General features: G+C 39.8%; 3 protein-coding genes across 4 annotated transcripts; 2 read left to right on the top strand and 1 right to left on the bottom strand.

Annotated features, from left to right (window-relative positions):
- The first annotated feature begins 15 nt into the window (after positions 1–15).
- LOC116841484 (protein KIAA0100) lies at positions 16–8,629 on the top strand. Its single transcript, XM_032809474.1, has 15 exons — positions 16–266; positions 365–491; positions 558–749; positions 841–1,092; positions 1,584–1,745; positions 1,828–2,040; positions 2,147–2,414; positions 2,505–2,727; positions 2,801–2,919; positions 2,998–3,318; positions 3,863–6,397; positions 6,464–6,708; positions 6,779–7,835; positions 7,899–8,116; positions 8,219–8,629. The coding sequence occupies exons 1-15, from the start codon at positions 208–210 to the stop codon at positions 8,501–8,503; spliced, it is 6,276 nt and encodes a 2,091-aa protein (XP_032665365.1). The 5' UTR covers positions 16–207; the 3' UTR covers positions 8,504–8,629.
- Positions 8,630–8,822: 193 nt separating this feature from the next.
- Positions 8,823–11,226, bottom strand: LOC116841488 (sesquipedalian-1-like). The gene is made up of 2 exons (XM_032809483.1): positions 10,897–11,226; positions 8,823–9,645 (listed from the first exon to the last, which is right to left on the bottom strand). The coding sequence occupies exons 1-2, from the start codon at positions 11,188–11,190 to the stop codon at positions 9,289–9,291; spliced, it is 651 nt and encodes a 216-aa protein (XP_032665374.1). The 5' UTR covers positions 11,191–11,226; the 3' UTR covers positions 8,823–9,288.
- Positions 11,153–13,611, top strand: LOC116841487 (corepressor interacting with RBPJ 1). Of its 2 annotated transcripts, none has more exons than XM_032809482.1 (6): positions 11,153–11,298; positions 12,089–12,183; positions 12,258–12,508; positions 12,584–12,710; positions 12,822–12,953; positions 13,077–13,611. In XM_032809482.1, exons 2-6 carry the CDS (start codon positions 12,095–12,097, stop codon positions 13,504–13,506), a joined length of 1,029 nt encoding a protein of 342 aa, XP_032665373.1. In that variant the 5' UTR covers positions 11,153–11,298; positions 12,089–12,094; the 3' UTR covers positions 13,507–13,611. The 2 variants fall into 2 exon arrangements, with proteins under 2 accessions (XP_032665373.1, XP_032665372.1); XM_032809481.1 differs by lacking the exon at positions 11,153–11,298 and adding an exon at positions 11,723–11,873.
- The last annotated feature ends 108 nt before the right edge of the window (positions 13,612–13,719 follow it).

Here is a 13,719-nt window from a genome sequence, read left to right as displayed (position 1 = left end):
ATGCTATACACATGCACTTCGCTAAATTCGCAGCGCTTAAGTGCTTTATCATTTTTGAAGTATCTGTCAGTTTTTTTGGTTATGAAATATGTAATTAATATGAATTGAACGTGAAACATGTCTCATTGTACCTAAAACAGTATTATTCGAATATTTGAACGTATTTCCGATTACGAAACGATTAACATCTAATTACATGTTAAAAGTATGACTGGATTACTTGCGTTTTGTATAGTCCTTTTTATACTTTATTGTTATTTTACATGGTAAGTGTGACATCATATACAAATATAAAACGAGAAAAAACAAGAGAGAATTGTACATTAATGTATATATGTATATGTAAAATATATCTGTTTAACAGGGTGATACCAAGAGTGCTGGCATGGCTAGTGAAGCGTCGTTACAAAATTCATTTACGAGTGGGCCATATTTCTCTACCTTATTTTATTCTTCGTGATGTTAATATAACTAAAAATGGCTTCACATTGGTGAGTCTTGTAATTTATTATATGTATATTGAAATATAATGTGATAAGTGCAATAATCAATTCTAGCAAGTTGAAGAAATAAGTGTACGTAGCAGTTTGTTTAGTAGTGATGTGGCAAAATTATTAGCTGTTGTTATGAGGGATGTCAGAATAAATAAAGATGTCCCAGTTGGCCCAACATACAAAATAAAACAATCCAATGAAGTGCTAGATTTTAGAAACAAAAAGATACCTCCAATAATTATAACATTTGTACAGGTACATATATAAAACTAAAATTTCAAGTTATTTCTTTATTTTATGAAACTATATTGATTACATGATTATTATAAATGCCTAAATATTTTAGTTTATGGCTGTGCATGTGGAGAACATAAGCCTGTTGGCTCTTGGCAATGGTTGGTTAGCAAATGGAAGTGCAGAGAGCCTCAGTTTGGATGGTAGTATTGTACATGGTGCACGCACACTCTTAGCATCAGCTTCCATTGTTGGTGGTGCTATGAAATTATTGCGACACGCTTCTGACGCGTGTCTCTCACAAATAACATTTGCTGGAACAGTAGAAGCCACATTTAAAGCTCAGGGGGAACTTTCGGTTGAGGTATGGTACTTGGCCAAATATTTGTCACCTTAACACTTCAAGCTTGTAAGCAAATAATGTCTTGATGGCAAAATTCTTATTTAATAGAGGATTACAATATATTTTTATATCTTGCATTAAACTTGCATTACATACTTTGATGAAGATAATTGAAAAGGCTGTTATACTGAGAACAAAATTTATTTGGAAAAATTTATTTGTCAAATATAAAGTTTATTCTTATGTGTGAAGTAAAGTTTATTTTTATTAAATAAAAATAACTAATTCCTATAAAATATAGTTTGTTTATACTAAATTACTTATATGAAATTTATTTCTGTGAATAAACTTTTATATTCCACAAATAAATTTTCAAGTATTTTTCTGTGTATGGAACAGAGTATGTTTTGGTTTTATGCATGCTCTATATTTAAATACGCATAGCAGCTTTGTATCTGTGAATCTGATCATCGACCACTTCCAAAAGGAATCAAGTGGAATCTAATTTATAGACATTATATATCGGAATAACACAGACCGAAGGTTCCGGCGGTGCGGGCCTTATCAATTTCTTGAGGGACAGACAAACACTGAGTCCTGCAGCATCATGCCACAATGTAAATAGTGATTCGTCCAGTAATATAATGGCTAGATTAGCGCCTATTTTACCCAAAGTAAGTCTATCGCAAATAAACAGTTATCGGTGTAGCATAAGAGAGCATCGACACTCTACTAAATTATCGATAATACTTTCAGGACTTTACATTAAAAATTGGTAATTCGTTGATAATAGCTGGTAGAGAAGACAGCAGTATGACAGGTTTGGAGGGTACCTTGAGAAGTCTTCAGGTCAACGCAAAATTTCAAGCTAATGGAGCGCGATTGAATTTTACCGTCAATTTAGATGGCTTATGCATACGCGGAAAACTTCCTATTTTAACTCTGCAGTCATTGTCGATCGAAACAAAAGTAAATTAAGAGTATATAAGGTTGAGAGGGTGAACGAAATATAATGCAATAACAAATCAGTGTAAATGTAACAAAACTTTATTTGTTTATGTTGGATTTTGTACAGATGGAGAAGAACGTGTTATTTATTAGTGAACAACTCAATAATCTGTCGATAATGTACGATCATAGAGACTGGGAATCGTTGCTGTACACTAATGAGAATGATTTTTCGGAGCCTGTCGCTAATATATCGTTGAAAGATCGACTACCAACTTTCGAAGTGAGACTAGATACGGAGCTATATGATTCTTCGTTGAATATTAAATTACCGGACGTGCAAGAAGCGTCTTGCGGTGTCGCACACATGAAATTCTCCTTTAATTCAGCCTCAGGTATTTGATGCTCTTATCTACTTCCTAAAATTGAAACGTTACGATGATGTACTGACGCTAATGCTATTCGTGTTTTGTACGATCGAACAGAAAAAAACGAGGATATAAATACAGAATTGGTTGTCGAGTCTTTGTATTGTGCTCTGAACGGCGTCAACGGCAACATCTCCGAGACATCTCATCAATGGGGCAGCCCGCTGTCTATCGGAGTATTACTAGCGACCACTCGTAGTAACGCCATAGGAATCGCAGTCGACGCTCTCGTGACGGAATGGAGTTTGGAGCTCGCTAAATTTCTGGAACAAGCTTATAGGTATTTGTAAGAATTCTATGCAATATAAAAGCGTATATAACATCGATGAGATAATCCCTGAAAATAATTGCAGTTGTTGCAAGAAGTATCAACAACCAATAGTGAAGAAGAAAGATGCGGTGTCGCGTAGTCCTATTCAGTTGAATCTGAAAATTACGAATTGCAATCTATTCTTCATCGCGGAAAACGAGCGTGAGTAACTCATAGCGTGCGATTCTGCCTCTCCTAGAAATGTTTCTCATAATATTTCTTCGTCTTACGTCCGTTTAGTGTCCATAATGATGCGTCTGGACATTGCAACTGTGGAGCAAAGCGCAAAGCGATTTGTAGGCGTGGCGGAAGGTATGAGTGCAATAACTCTCAACAAGAACGAGCCAGTTATGTGCCAGCACGCGCAAGCTTTGACCCATTCGTTTTTGGCAATACGGAAATGCAAAGCTGCGATTAATTCCGATGCCGTCAACATCAGTCTCGATGGCACAAATCTAGCGTGGAGTCCCAATTTGCATCTTCGCTTGTTGCAATTCTGGGTAGAGTCCGAGAATTTCAGATCTATTATTTCGAATGAAATGAGCGCAACTCGTATCGAAGGTAATGAGGAAAAATTGACATTACGTGTCAATACTATTTCTTATTTAATCTTAGCTAATTTTATCAATTCTCGCTCATTATAATTAGCTATAATTATCAGTTAATGTAAATGTCTCAATTACTGGCCAAGAAACCATCTTATGTAAAAAAGAATTTTAACTGTGATAAAGAACTAATAAATTAATATTAGGCAGTGTTAATAAATTAATATTATAGACAATATTATAAAAATAATATATTAAGCAAAGTACATAGAATTAATTAAGTTAAACAGCTTGAACTTTAATTAAGATTTTAATTACTTTCTTGCTATTTTATAAAAATATTTTAATTTATTTATATTTTCATAAATCTATGTGACATTGAGTGACATGTATGAATTTGCTATAATATAATATAGTTCTGTTATAATTTTCTATATTTTGTGAATTTGCCATAATTATAATTTGTTTATTTATTACAGTTTTAATTATAATTCGTGAAATTATAATTAAATATTCGTATAATTGGTGTTGGGAATCATCATATCATTCTCTTTTTTTAGAAGTACAGAAGAAGAAACGCGTTTTGGATTTGCTAGCCACAGGTGGGATCACTGTCTCCATCGACATCTCTACCAAACACTTCTTGATATTAACTTCTGATCAACTGCGTTGGTCGCAGGGCGAATGGAGGCTCAACTACGTGCGAGTCACGTTAGACATGGCCGATATAATAATGATCGAAGGTTTCGAATTAGTGCGAGTGACCGATAATGCGGAAGTTCGAGTGGAGAGACAGAGCAACGAGGGCTTCGTGTTGGATTGGAACGAATGTTGGGCGCTGAATGTGGATTCTATTAAAATCTGCTTTCCGTATGAGCATCAATTCACAAACGCGATACAGAACGAGCTGTTCAGCATCAGGAGGTGGCTGAAGGAGATCCATTCTTCGAACGCGTCCATACAAAAGTCTCTGCCTTGCGATCTAATCATCAAGATCAAGGAGTGGACGTTTGAGGTCGGCGACGATCCGTTTGAGGTGCGTCTGCGCGACAACTACGAGTTGCTGGAAGACGAGTATAAGGAGAGCTTGAAACGGCAAGCGATGTTGGACGCCAAGGTGCAGGAGCTCTGTCGCGCGCATTTACTACTGCCGCAGGGGAAGGTCGAAGAACTGTACGCCAGTCTGAATAAAAAGAACGCGGAGATCTACGTGCAGAGGTGGAAGCAGATGCAGCGGGCTGGTCCCGCGAGAACCCGACTGTTCGCTTGGATCATGCTGGATCTGGAGATATTGGCTTTGGCTGATCCGTCCATCAACGGTACGGAGAAGGCGATAAGGGCACTTCGGGAGATGGACCCAGAAACACCGTGGCCCGAAGACGGCTTGGAATTTAGTACGCTGTGGATTAGGGGGATCAGCCTAAAGTGTGCAGAATGGAAGCTCCAACTTCGCGATTTCCCGCAGCCGTTGCTCCTGGTGGAAAACCTGAATATATGGGGTAGATTAGCTGGGGCGGAAGCTCTAGCGCCGCTGAGGGCGAAGAGGACCGTCAGGATCGAGATTGGCGCACCGTGGGAGGACATAGTCGTGGAGAGAGGCATGACATCTCTCAAGTATTATCATGATCTCAATTGGGACATTGACAAGTTCAGATATGCGTTCGGGCCGTGCTGGGAGCCGGTGATAGCACAATGCAACCTCAGTTTCGAGAAGATCCTACATCCATCGCGAGACCCGAGTCCTCCGTTACCGTTCTGGGATAGAATGCGATTGGCTCTTCACGGTAGATTGACACTCTGCGTGAAACGGTTGACGGTGTTGCTGCACGGCTCCCTGGATCCTTACAATACTACGGAAGAGATGGAGCTAACGTGGACCGGGCTGGAACTTGACTGGACGCAAGGGAAGATCATCATTAAGGGAGATCTCGACGTGTACGTGCGAACAGCTAGTAAATACGACGATTGTCGATTGCTGCATTTACCTAACGTCAGATTGAGTATCAAGCTGGCGTGGGTATGCCTGGGCGACCCACGCGACCATCACGCCGCGACGCCCTGCGCCCCGGATCGATTACCTGAATACTCCAGCAATCAAGAGCACGACTCTTTCAGGGCATTCCGCTCTCAGAATCTCAACGTCAGTCTCTCACTGGAGACTAAACCGACCGGTTCGCCTACGCTGACCAGCGCGCCAACAGCCCTGCTCTATGGCAGCACGTTGAGGTGGTTTGAGAATCTCAAACTAATACTGTCGGGTGCGACGAGACCCACGAGAAAGGGTCCGCTGTTCAAGAACACTAGACCCAGGAAAAAACAGCTTAGTAGACATTACAGGAAGGTGCGACTGACACTAGCCTTTCATCGATTCCACGTGAATTATTGGATGTCTTTCGCGATGCAACGAGGCTTTGAGGTGACCGGCGGCAGAGTGGCTTGCAGCTCAGAGCACAATCTGGCGCTGCATCCGATCGACGACGGTCTGATACATCGACCACGCGCGGAATGGTCCGTGGTGTACATGAATTGCGAGCTCAGCGACGCCGAGATCTGGTTAAAGAGCGCCTTACAGGAAGAGGAAGAGAGCGCATCGCTGCGTCAGCCGGTCGAAAAGTGTTACTGTTTGAGTGTCGCCCGGGTCAGCTATGGCAGGGAGGCGATGGTCGTGGGTATAAGCGGCGACACACCGATTCATCGACTAGTGGTGCATGATCTGAGGGGCGCCTGGACCAAGACGAATCGTGACGTCGCGTTCGCGCTCTTCGACTCCTTCATAAAGACCCAGCAACTCAAAAAGAATCTGTCGACTGCGGCGCTCAAAGGTTTTCACCGAGACAACAGCACGACACCACACAAAAACCGTCGTACCAGACCTTCCGTGGGCGACCAACAGAACACACCCACCCAGGTGACTCCCTCATCCGCCGTGAAGCCACAACAAGGCGAAGCAGTTGGAATGTTGCAAAGGCTGATAGCGGAGGCTACAAACAAGCCGGTAGCTTTCAGCGACGACCTATCGGTGCAGACCAGGGGACAGCAATTACGTGGACTAGCGGCCTGTCATCAAGACGACGTATTGCACAAAAACTGGCTGAGTATGTCACTCGTTTCTCATCGTAAATGTTTGTAAATACTGATCACACGACATGAATTTTTTTCAGTTGCTTTGGTGAACAGTCAAGTGCTGTTAAAAGGTATTGAGACCCGTGGCTATGTGATTCTCTCGGCAGCCAAGGCGGAGATACTTCAGAGGGTTCATCATCCGGTCTGGAAGGAGCGGTCTCTTGTCCCGAAGACGACTTGGGTCGGCTCATTGGAATGTATGCAGTATTACGCCACTGTGAGCGCGAACATCGATGATAACATCGATGATAATATCATGTGGCTGACATTGGATAACATACAGGTATGTGCATTGTCACTTGTTGCTTCTTGGCAAATATTTTGCGCAGAAAGTAAGCATCGCATCGTTTTAGGAAAAAGATTCAACCGTCATAGCCGGCTTGCCGGATGTCCCAGCGCTGGTAGGATCCGGCCAGAGTGTAGGTGGAGTGATTAGTCAAACAGTGGGAGGTGGTGGAGGCCCTCAGCATCAATTACAGCGTATAGTGTCCCGTTGTAAATGCGAGTTCTTCTATGTCGGTTACGGTCAGACTTTGGATGTAGGCTCCGTGGATCAAGTGCCGCCGCCTCCCAGAGAGGAAGTCAGTCCGTGGGAGAGAAAGGACTTATCCGCGGCCGACGCGTTCACGCTGATGCATCATGATCTGGACGTGTGCACCAACTCGTTGCAATATGCAATGATCTTGGATATAGTTAACAATTTGCTGCTATACGTGGAACCGAGACGAAAGGAGGCTTCGGAGAGATTGCAAAGGATGAGATTCCAACTGCAGTTGCATTCCGTCGAGGACCAGAAGAGGCCGATACAACAGCTGCAGAATACGGTGCGCTGCTTGGTGGCAAAATTGAGAAGGTTGGAACGCGAAACGTATCTGGTGCAGAAAGCGTTGAGCGACGAATCCAGTCCGGAATTACTAACGGAAATGGAACGGCTGGAAGCGAGCGTCTTTGAGTGTAAGGAACAGCTCAGCGCTAAGGCGGAGGAACTGGACGTAATGTTGAACTGTTACAAAGAGACCACCGCGCCTGCCGCCGCGTCGACCACCTTGAAGGACAAGCCAGCCGCGGTGGCCAGAGTGGCTGAGATTTGCTTCAAACACGCTCAGTGGAGACTGACGGACGCGGACGGTCAGCTGGGTATTGCTGACCTTATCTTAACTAATTTTCTGTATACTAAAACGAGTAAAACCGACGACTCGGTGGAGCATCTGCTGGAGCTGGGATACGTGCGGATGACGAATCTATTGCCGAATCAGATCTATACGGAGGTGCTTACGCCAACGGAGTTGCAGAGCAACATGCCTGTCGATCGGCAGAGAGCTCTACGGGTCTTCTGTAGGGAAAAAGCGCCGGTGGCGGGTATATCTGTGAAGGAGCACTTCGAAATCAACGTAGTGCCTCTTACGATAGGTAAACGAATGATTCGTATACTATGTATATGTCATTGTACAACGTCGTTTCAACGTTGTTCAGGTTTGACGAAGAAGTTCTTCAACACTATGCTGAAGTTCTGCTTCCCCGAGAGGGATCCGGAGGGTATAGAGGAAGCACCGGCGCCGCAACGTGATTCGTCCTTTTACGTTCCCATCGAGAGGAGAGACGACGTGGAGAAGATGAAGGAGCGGGCTGATAAGAACAAACTGTTCATATACATCAAGATACCAGAAGTACCTGTTCGCGTGTCATACAAGGTATTGATTTGATCACAGTAGCCGTAAACTGAAAAAGAAACTCTCCTCCGTTGCTCTCCGTTTAGGGATCATTTCTTAAGCTTCAATATCGGGCCTTTACAGGGAAATAAAGAAAAGAATCTCGAAGACGTGCGCGACTTCGCACTAGTCATACCGACCTTGGAGTACCACAATGTCACGTGGACGTGGCTCGACTTGCTCTTGGCTATGAAAAGTGACTCCAGGCGCGTGATACTGAGCCAAGCTATCAAACAAAAACTGCAAATAAAGCCGAGGGGACCACCCGAGGAATCGGCACCGCAGGAAGAGGACAAGGCTCGTCTTTTGTTAGGTACTAGACATTTACCCGGGGACGCGAGAAAGAAAAGCGTCTTTAAGTTTAAATAATTTATATACACCCCGTAATATGTATTTTTCTTTACGCAGTATAGTAATTTATTTATTGTGGTACCGGTGATCATTGTGTGTTACGATCTTATGTGCATGTCGCGTAAAAATAAATTGTACAAATTAGCGACGTCTAAGTTATACTACTATACACATCTTCTTGAAGCGTTGAAATTTCAACACTCTGCGTTTTCACGAAGTATTTCCATTTCCTGTGTCTCGATTACAACGTCTTAAGAACATTGTGGTGTCATTGCTGATAGGTGAAGAAACATTTAACCCTATAATAATCTCTGACAAATATGTAAGAACTTGTAAATCTGTTCGTCTTACGTTACTTTATTTGTGGCTAACAACTTCTTCTGCTACGTTAACAAAAATAATCTCGTTGTGTTAATTATATCACTGACGCTTAACGGTAACGATCGGGAATAACTCAGAAGTAATTTCGGAGTTCGCAGCGCAAGAACGAAGTCACAAGATGAAGATCTCATTCGTTACGCAAAATACTGTTAGGTCTCATCGAAACGTATAATAAATTAATGTTATCCTTACGTGTATATATACATAGATTGTTACACGTATACTAAACTATATGTTATATGTAAATACTATTTGTAATTTGTTATATATACTAAATATAACAGATTACAATGACGTCATTTTCTTTATAAAAACTTTTAACGTCCGTTAACGCTAGGTGTATAGTGGACTCCTGGAGTCAGTAACTTTCATGAATTATGCACATTGTTCGATCAAGTGTATCTACAAAAACGTGTGCAAAGTTACAGAGTGATTAGAGGTGCTTCCGCGTTTTTCCTAGCGTGCCTCCATGCATTTAGATCAGCCAGGATTCGCCTGCCATATGCTGTGTGAAGCTCACGGAAGCTTATTCTAGTTCTGGGTACGTTCTCTGTCCTACCAGGCGCCGATCTGACGCTTTGAGAACGATGATGCGAATCTGGTCGGTTGAAAGGATTATGTCGTTGTCTTGGCGGTGCTTTAGGCGATTGTTGCACAGGTGTGGACGTTGCCGTCTCTTCCTCTACAGCATCCAGCTGACGCTGCAGCTCGGTTACCATAAGTTTCATGTAATCGTAACTGGCGCAAGCCAATGCCTTCATCCATTGCTCCATAGATTCCTAAATGTCAATATTATGTGACTAAGTTCAGCAATATTGACCAAGTTCAACAGAGAAATCTGCTTTGCAACTGTTGTTGCATGTAGAGTTCATGTAAAGTTGCGAATAATTTGTTATTTTTTTTAATTAATTATATTGTATTTAATTAACGATTAATATGAGCCAATTCAATTAAAGACCGTTTAATTGATAATTTATTTCGACAAATTTAATCGAAAGCTGTTCAACTGATAATTGATTTCGACGAATTTAATTAAAAATCATTAAACTGACGACTGTGTGATATAAACAAAGAAAATTAAAAAGCATTCAATTAATAATTGAACTTAGCAAATTTAAGTAAAGGCCATTTAATTGACGATTGATATGAGCAAATTCAATCAAAGATTGTCCAGACGACTAATGTGACTAATGTCCCTCCCTTCCTCCCCTCTTTATGTAGATCCTGCTTAGCGTTTCTCAATCGTCGGCATCTCCGATGTGTTGCAATGCTCCAGATATATGAATATTATTCATAAAACTAATCATAATCTTGAGCAGACACTTATTGAATAGATTAAATTTGCTTGTATCAATTATCTATGAAACAAGCTTTAATTAAATTTGCTAATTCAACTGTTAATTGAATGATCTTTGATTCTCTTTTGTTCAAATCAATTGTTAATTGAACAGAGAGTTTTTAATTGAATAGATTAAAATAAATTGTCAATTAAATATTTTTTTGATTAATTTTACTCAAATCAATCAAATGAATCATCATCACTTAATTGAATTGAAACATATCTGTTCTAATCAATTGTTACATTGAGGAAAATTTAACTGATATCCTTATAACTCTAAACTTATAAATCTAATTGGTAAATGCTCTCAGATTCAACCAATATTATACATCATTAGATTTAGTTTTGCAACAATGGTGAAGCAGCTTCCTCTGCTGAATGCAGCCTTTGATAAGCATAACTGTGCATGTATAAATATATTCATATCAATGGCTACATTCAATAGATAGAACTGCTTTGCAACTGTTACAGAATTAGTGAATCTGATTTGGTGTATGTTCTCAGATTTAGCCAAGATTGAGAGTGTAATTAGATTCATCAATTTTACAACATCAGCAAAGCAGTTTCTTTTGCTGAACGCTATCATTTATTTAGTCAACCAATCTGCCTATTCATCATTGAGTGATACATGCAGCGAGTTTCATCACTTCCAAGCCAAATATTGAAAGGAAAAGAACATTTATACTTTTACCTGAGACTCTGCTGCTAAAGCGTAGCTTCTGTTGTTTGGTCCATGAAAAACTATCTTGAAGCCAAACTGCTCCTCGTCTTCTGCTAATTCAATCGTACAGCCTTCGAGCACAATCATACCCACGGGCTCTTTGTCACCGCGACGGTCGAAATAGAACAGTATATTCCCTTTGAGAACGAACCACCGCCTTTGATATCCGCGATTCATCTCGCCGCGTTTGTTCAACCAGCCTTCGCGGTCCACTGGCGTCGCAGAGGTCGCGAATGCCACCATATTTTTCTCATTGATCTTCATGGCGTTTAGAGGCAATTTTCGTCCAGCTCACGACACCCGAGCGATTCGTAACACAACTCCGCGACGAGGTCTGACACACGTCAAACTGAGCGTTGGAATCACGGCGAGGTAATTTTTTTAGGTTATGTCACGAAAGCGCACACTTTTTTCTTTCTCCAGACTTAATATTACAATTACGTGAAATATGATGGAAACATCGTATATAAATCTTAATTATACCCTTCATATAAACGTTGATTTTGATTAGATAAGATAGACGTAGTCGTGTCGTTTGTGAGGTTATGCTATGTGTCAATCTTTTTTATTTGCAAATAAAGAAAATATTAGGAATATTGTTCCTATGTGTGTATAGATGTATATAATACTTATAAAATGTTTACGCGTTGCACAAAAATATTGTGTTGCACAATAAAATCACGATCATGTACGTTTTGTGAACGCGCAATGACGTCACTCTGTTTTTTATGCTTATCAAAGTGAATCTGACGTGCGTTGTGGCAAGCGAAAAAATTTGTAATGGCGGATACGAGTGCGTAATTACGTGTTTGTTGGGACGCATTTATAAAATTGCTACTTGAAATTGCGCGGAAGAAAACTCTCAATTTGTGAAAATGGGAAAGGGATTCAATAATTACATGTGCAAGAAATTCTTTCATCCAGCGTCACGAGATAATTTGAAGCGAGTACGAAAACCAAATCTAACCTCTAAAATATCTAAATATACCTCAATTTTTTTATCTTTTTATTATATTTAAAAGATTGTGTGTAAATCGTGTGTTTTTAAAATGATAAAAGAATCTTTTTGAAGTAATCTTTTTACAGATAAAATCAAAACATAACTCGACAATTATATATTATATTTAATATACAGTTTTATTGAAGCACATATTTATTTCAGGTATGGATGGCAGAACAGCAAGCAGAAGCTTACAAGAAAAAACAGGAGGAACTACGAGTTCAATATGAGAAGGAACAAGATCTTCACAACAACAAGTAACTTTCAAAATATCTTATTGAGAGAAAAAGAAAGCAAGAAGATTTATTTCTAATAAAAAGTTTCTTTTCAGAGCGCTACTTAGTAAAGAAAGCAAGGATAAACTCAGCGTAAACTTCATGTATGAGCCACCTCCTGGAGCAAAGAAAGAAAGGGAGAAAGAGGATAACGAGCCTGAATATAAGTTTGAATGGCAACGAAAATATAATGCTCCAAGAGAAAGTTATTGTAAAGGTGACAGCGAAATTCGAGATCAACCATTTGGCATACAAGTAAGGAATGTACGCTGCATTAAATGCCACAAGTGGGGACATATAAATACAGGTAATCTAACATATATCCATTAAAGTACTATAGTGAAATGCAATGGGAAAAACTATAATAACAATTTATTTTTAGATAAAGAGTGTCCTCTGTATAGCCAAGCAATGAGTGTTGTAATGGCAAACAATTCACAGGTACCATCTGCCCCAGACACTATGACACTCGTACAACAGATGCGAGAAGATGGTTTGGCTTTGAAAAAGTAAGTTTACATCATATGTGTTGCTAATGTATAAGTGTATTATATACTTATACAGATATACTTAATAATAATAATAATATTAAAATTTTTAATTATTTTTTTGCTGCACAGATCTGCACTAGATGCACAACAGCACTTACAAGTTCCAGAGAACGAGGATCTTATGGTTTCTGAAGATGAAGAACAATCAGAATTGTCATTTCTTAAATCTCTGTCAAAGAAAGAAAAGAAGAAATTATTATTGTAAGTTAAAAGATTGAATTGTCTAATCATAATGCTCCTTCTCTCGTTCACTGGCGATAAAAAATATTTAAAATATTGTATTTTTATTCATAGATTGCTTATCCTTATAATTATGGATTACAGGAAACTGCAACTACTGGAAAAGAAAAATCGCAAGAAAGGAAAAAGAAGATTGAAAAAGAAGAAAACGAGCAGTAGCAAACACTTGAGCAATAACAGCGATAATAGTAGCGGCAGCAGCAGTAGTAATGATAGCGATAGTGATAGCAGCAGCAGCAGCAGCAGCAGCAGTAGTAGTGATTCGGAACATTCCGATGTAAAGGATAGAAAGAAAAGAAAAAAGTCAGTCTCTAAAGAAAAACGTACTCATAAGACTCACAAGCACAAAAGCAAACATAGCGATACGCACAAGCACAAACATAAGGAAAAGAACAGCAGTGCTAAACATGATAGAGACAAGGGTCACCATGATAGGAAGAAAATTAAAATCGAAGATAAGGAAAGAGAGAACTTGCGACATAGCGAGGTCAAGAGAAAGTACATGCACCGTTAATAATTATTTTTGCAAGATCTGTAAGATGTTGATATGTGATACACATATTTTCTCTTGTGAGAAAAAACATGTAATAATAAAAATATACTTATTATGTTAACAATCTAAAAATGCATTTTGTAATTTAATTATGAATCAAACATTTTTTTAGAATGGTACAGGCAACTTTTCAGGTGGATAAATTCTTGTGACATTACAAGTAGATAATGCAGA

Source organism: Odontomachus brunneus, unplaced genomic scaffold (genome assembly GCF_010583005.1).
Source record: "Odontomachus brunneus isolate Ranch 3 - 2012 unplaced genomic scaffold, Obru_v1 Obru_scaffold_015, whole genome shotgun sequence".
Lineage (NCBI taxonomy): Eukaryota > Metazoa > Arthropoda > Insecta > Hymenoptera > Formicidae > Odontomachus > Odontomachus brunneus.
The sequence above is the reverse complement of the archived record's forward strand: the minus strand, read 5'-3'. Positions and strand labels throughout refer to the sequence as shown.

What these genes read in the sequence shown, in the direction of transcription:
- LOC116841484 (XM_032809474.1), top strand. Translation starts at nt 208, where the DNA reads ATGACTGGATTACTTGCGTTTTGTATAGTCCTTTTTATACTTTATTGT. An exon ending in TTTCTGGAACAAGCTTATAG is followed by an intron (nt 2,728 to 2,800) that starts GTATTTGTAAGA and finishes AAATAATTGCAG; the next exon opens with TTGTTGCAAGAAGTATCAAC. An exon ending in TGACATTGGATAACATACAG is followed by an intron (nt 6,709 to 6,778) that starts GTATGTGCATTG and finishes GCATCGTTTTAG; the next exon opens with GAAAAAGATTCAACCGTCAT.
- LOC116841488 (XM_032809483.1), bottom strand. Translation starts at nt 11,190, where the DNA reads ATGAAGATCAATGAGAAAAATATGGTGGCATTCGCGACCTCTGCGACG. An exon ending in CTTTAGCAGCAGAGTCTCAG is followed by an intron (nt 9,646 to 10,896) that starts GTAAAAGTATAA and finishes ATTGACATTTAG; the next exon opens with GAATCTATGGAGCAATGGAT.
- LOC116841487 (XM_032809481.1), top strand. Translation starts at nt 11,802, where the DNA reads ATGGGAAAGGGATTCAATAATTACATGTGCAAGAAATTCTTTCATCCA. An exon ending in CAAGATCTTCACAACAACAA is followed by an intron (nt 12,184 to 12,257) that starts GTAACTTTCAAA and finishes GTTTCTTTTCAG; the next exon opens with AGCGCTACTTAGTAAAGAAA. An exon ending in GAAAAGAAGAAATTATTATT is followed by an intron (nt 12,954 to 13,076) that starts GTAAGTTAAAAG and finishes TATGGATTACAG; the next exon opens with GAAACTGCAACTACTGGAAA.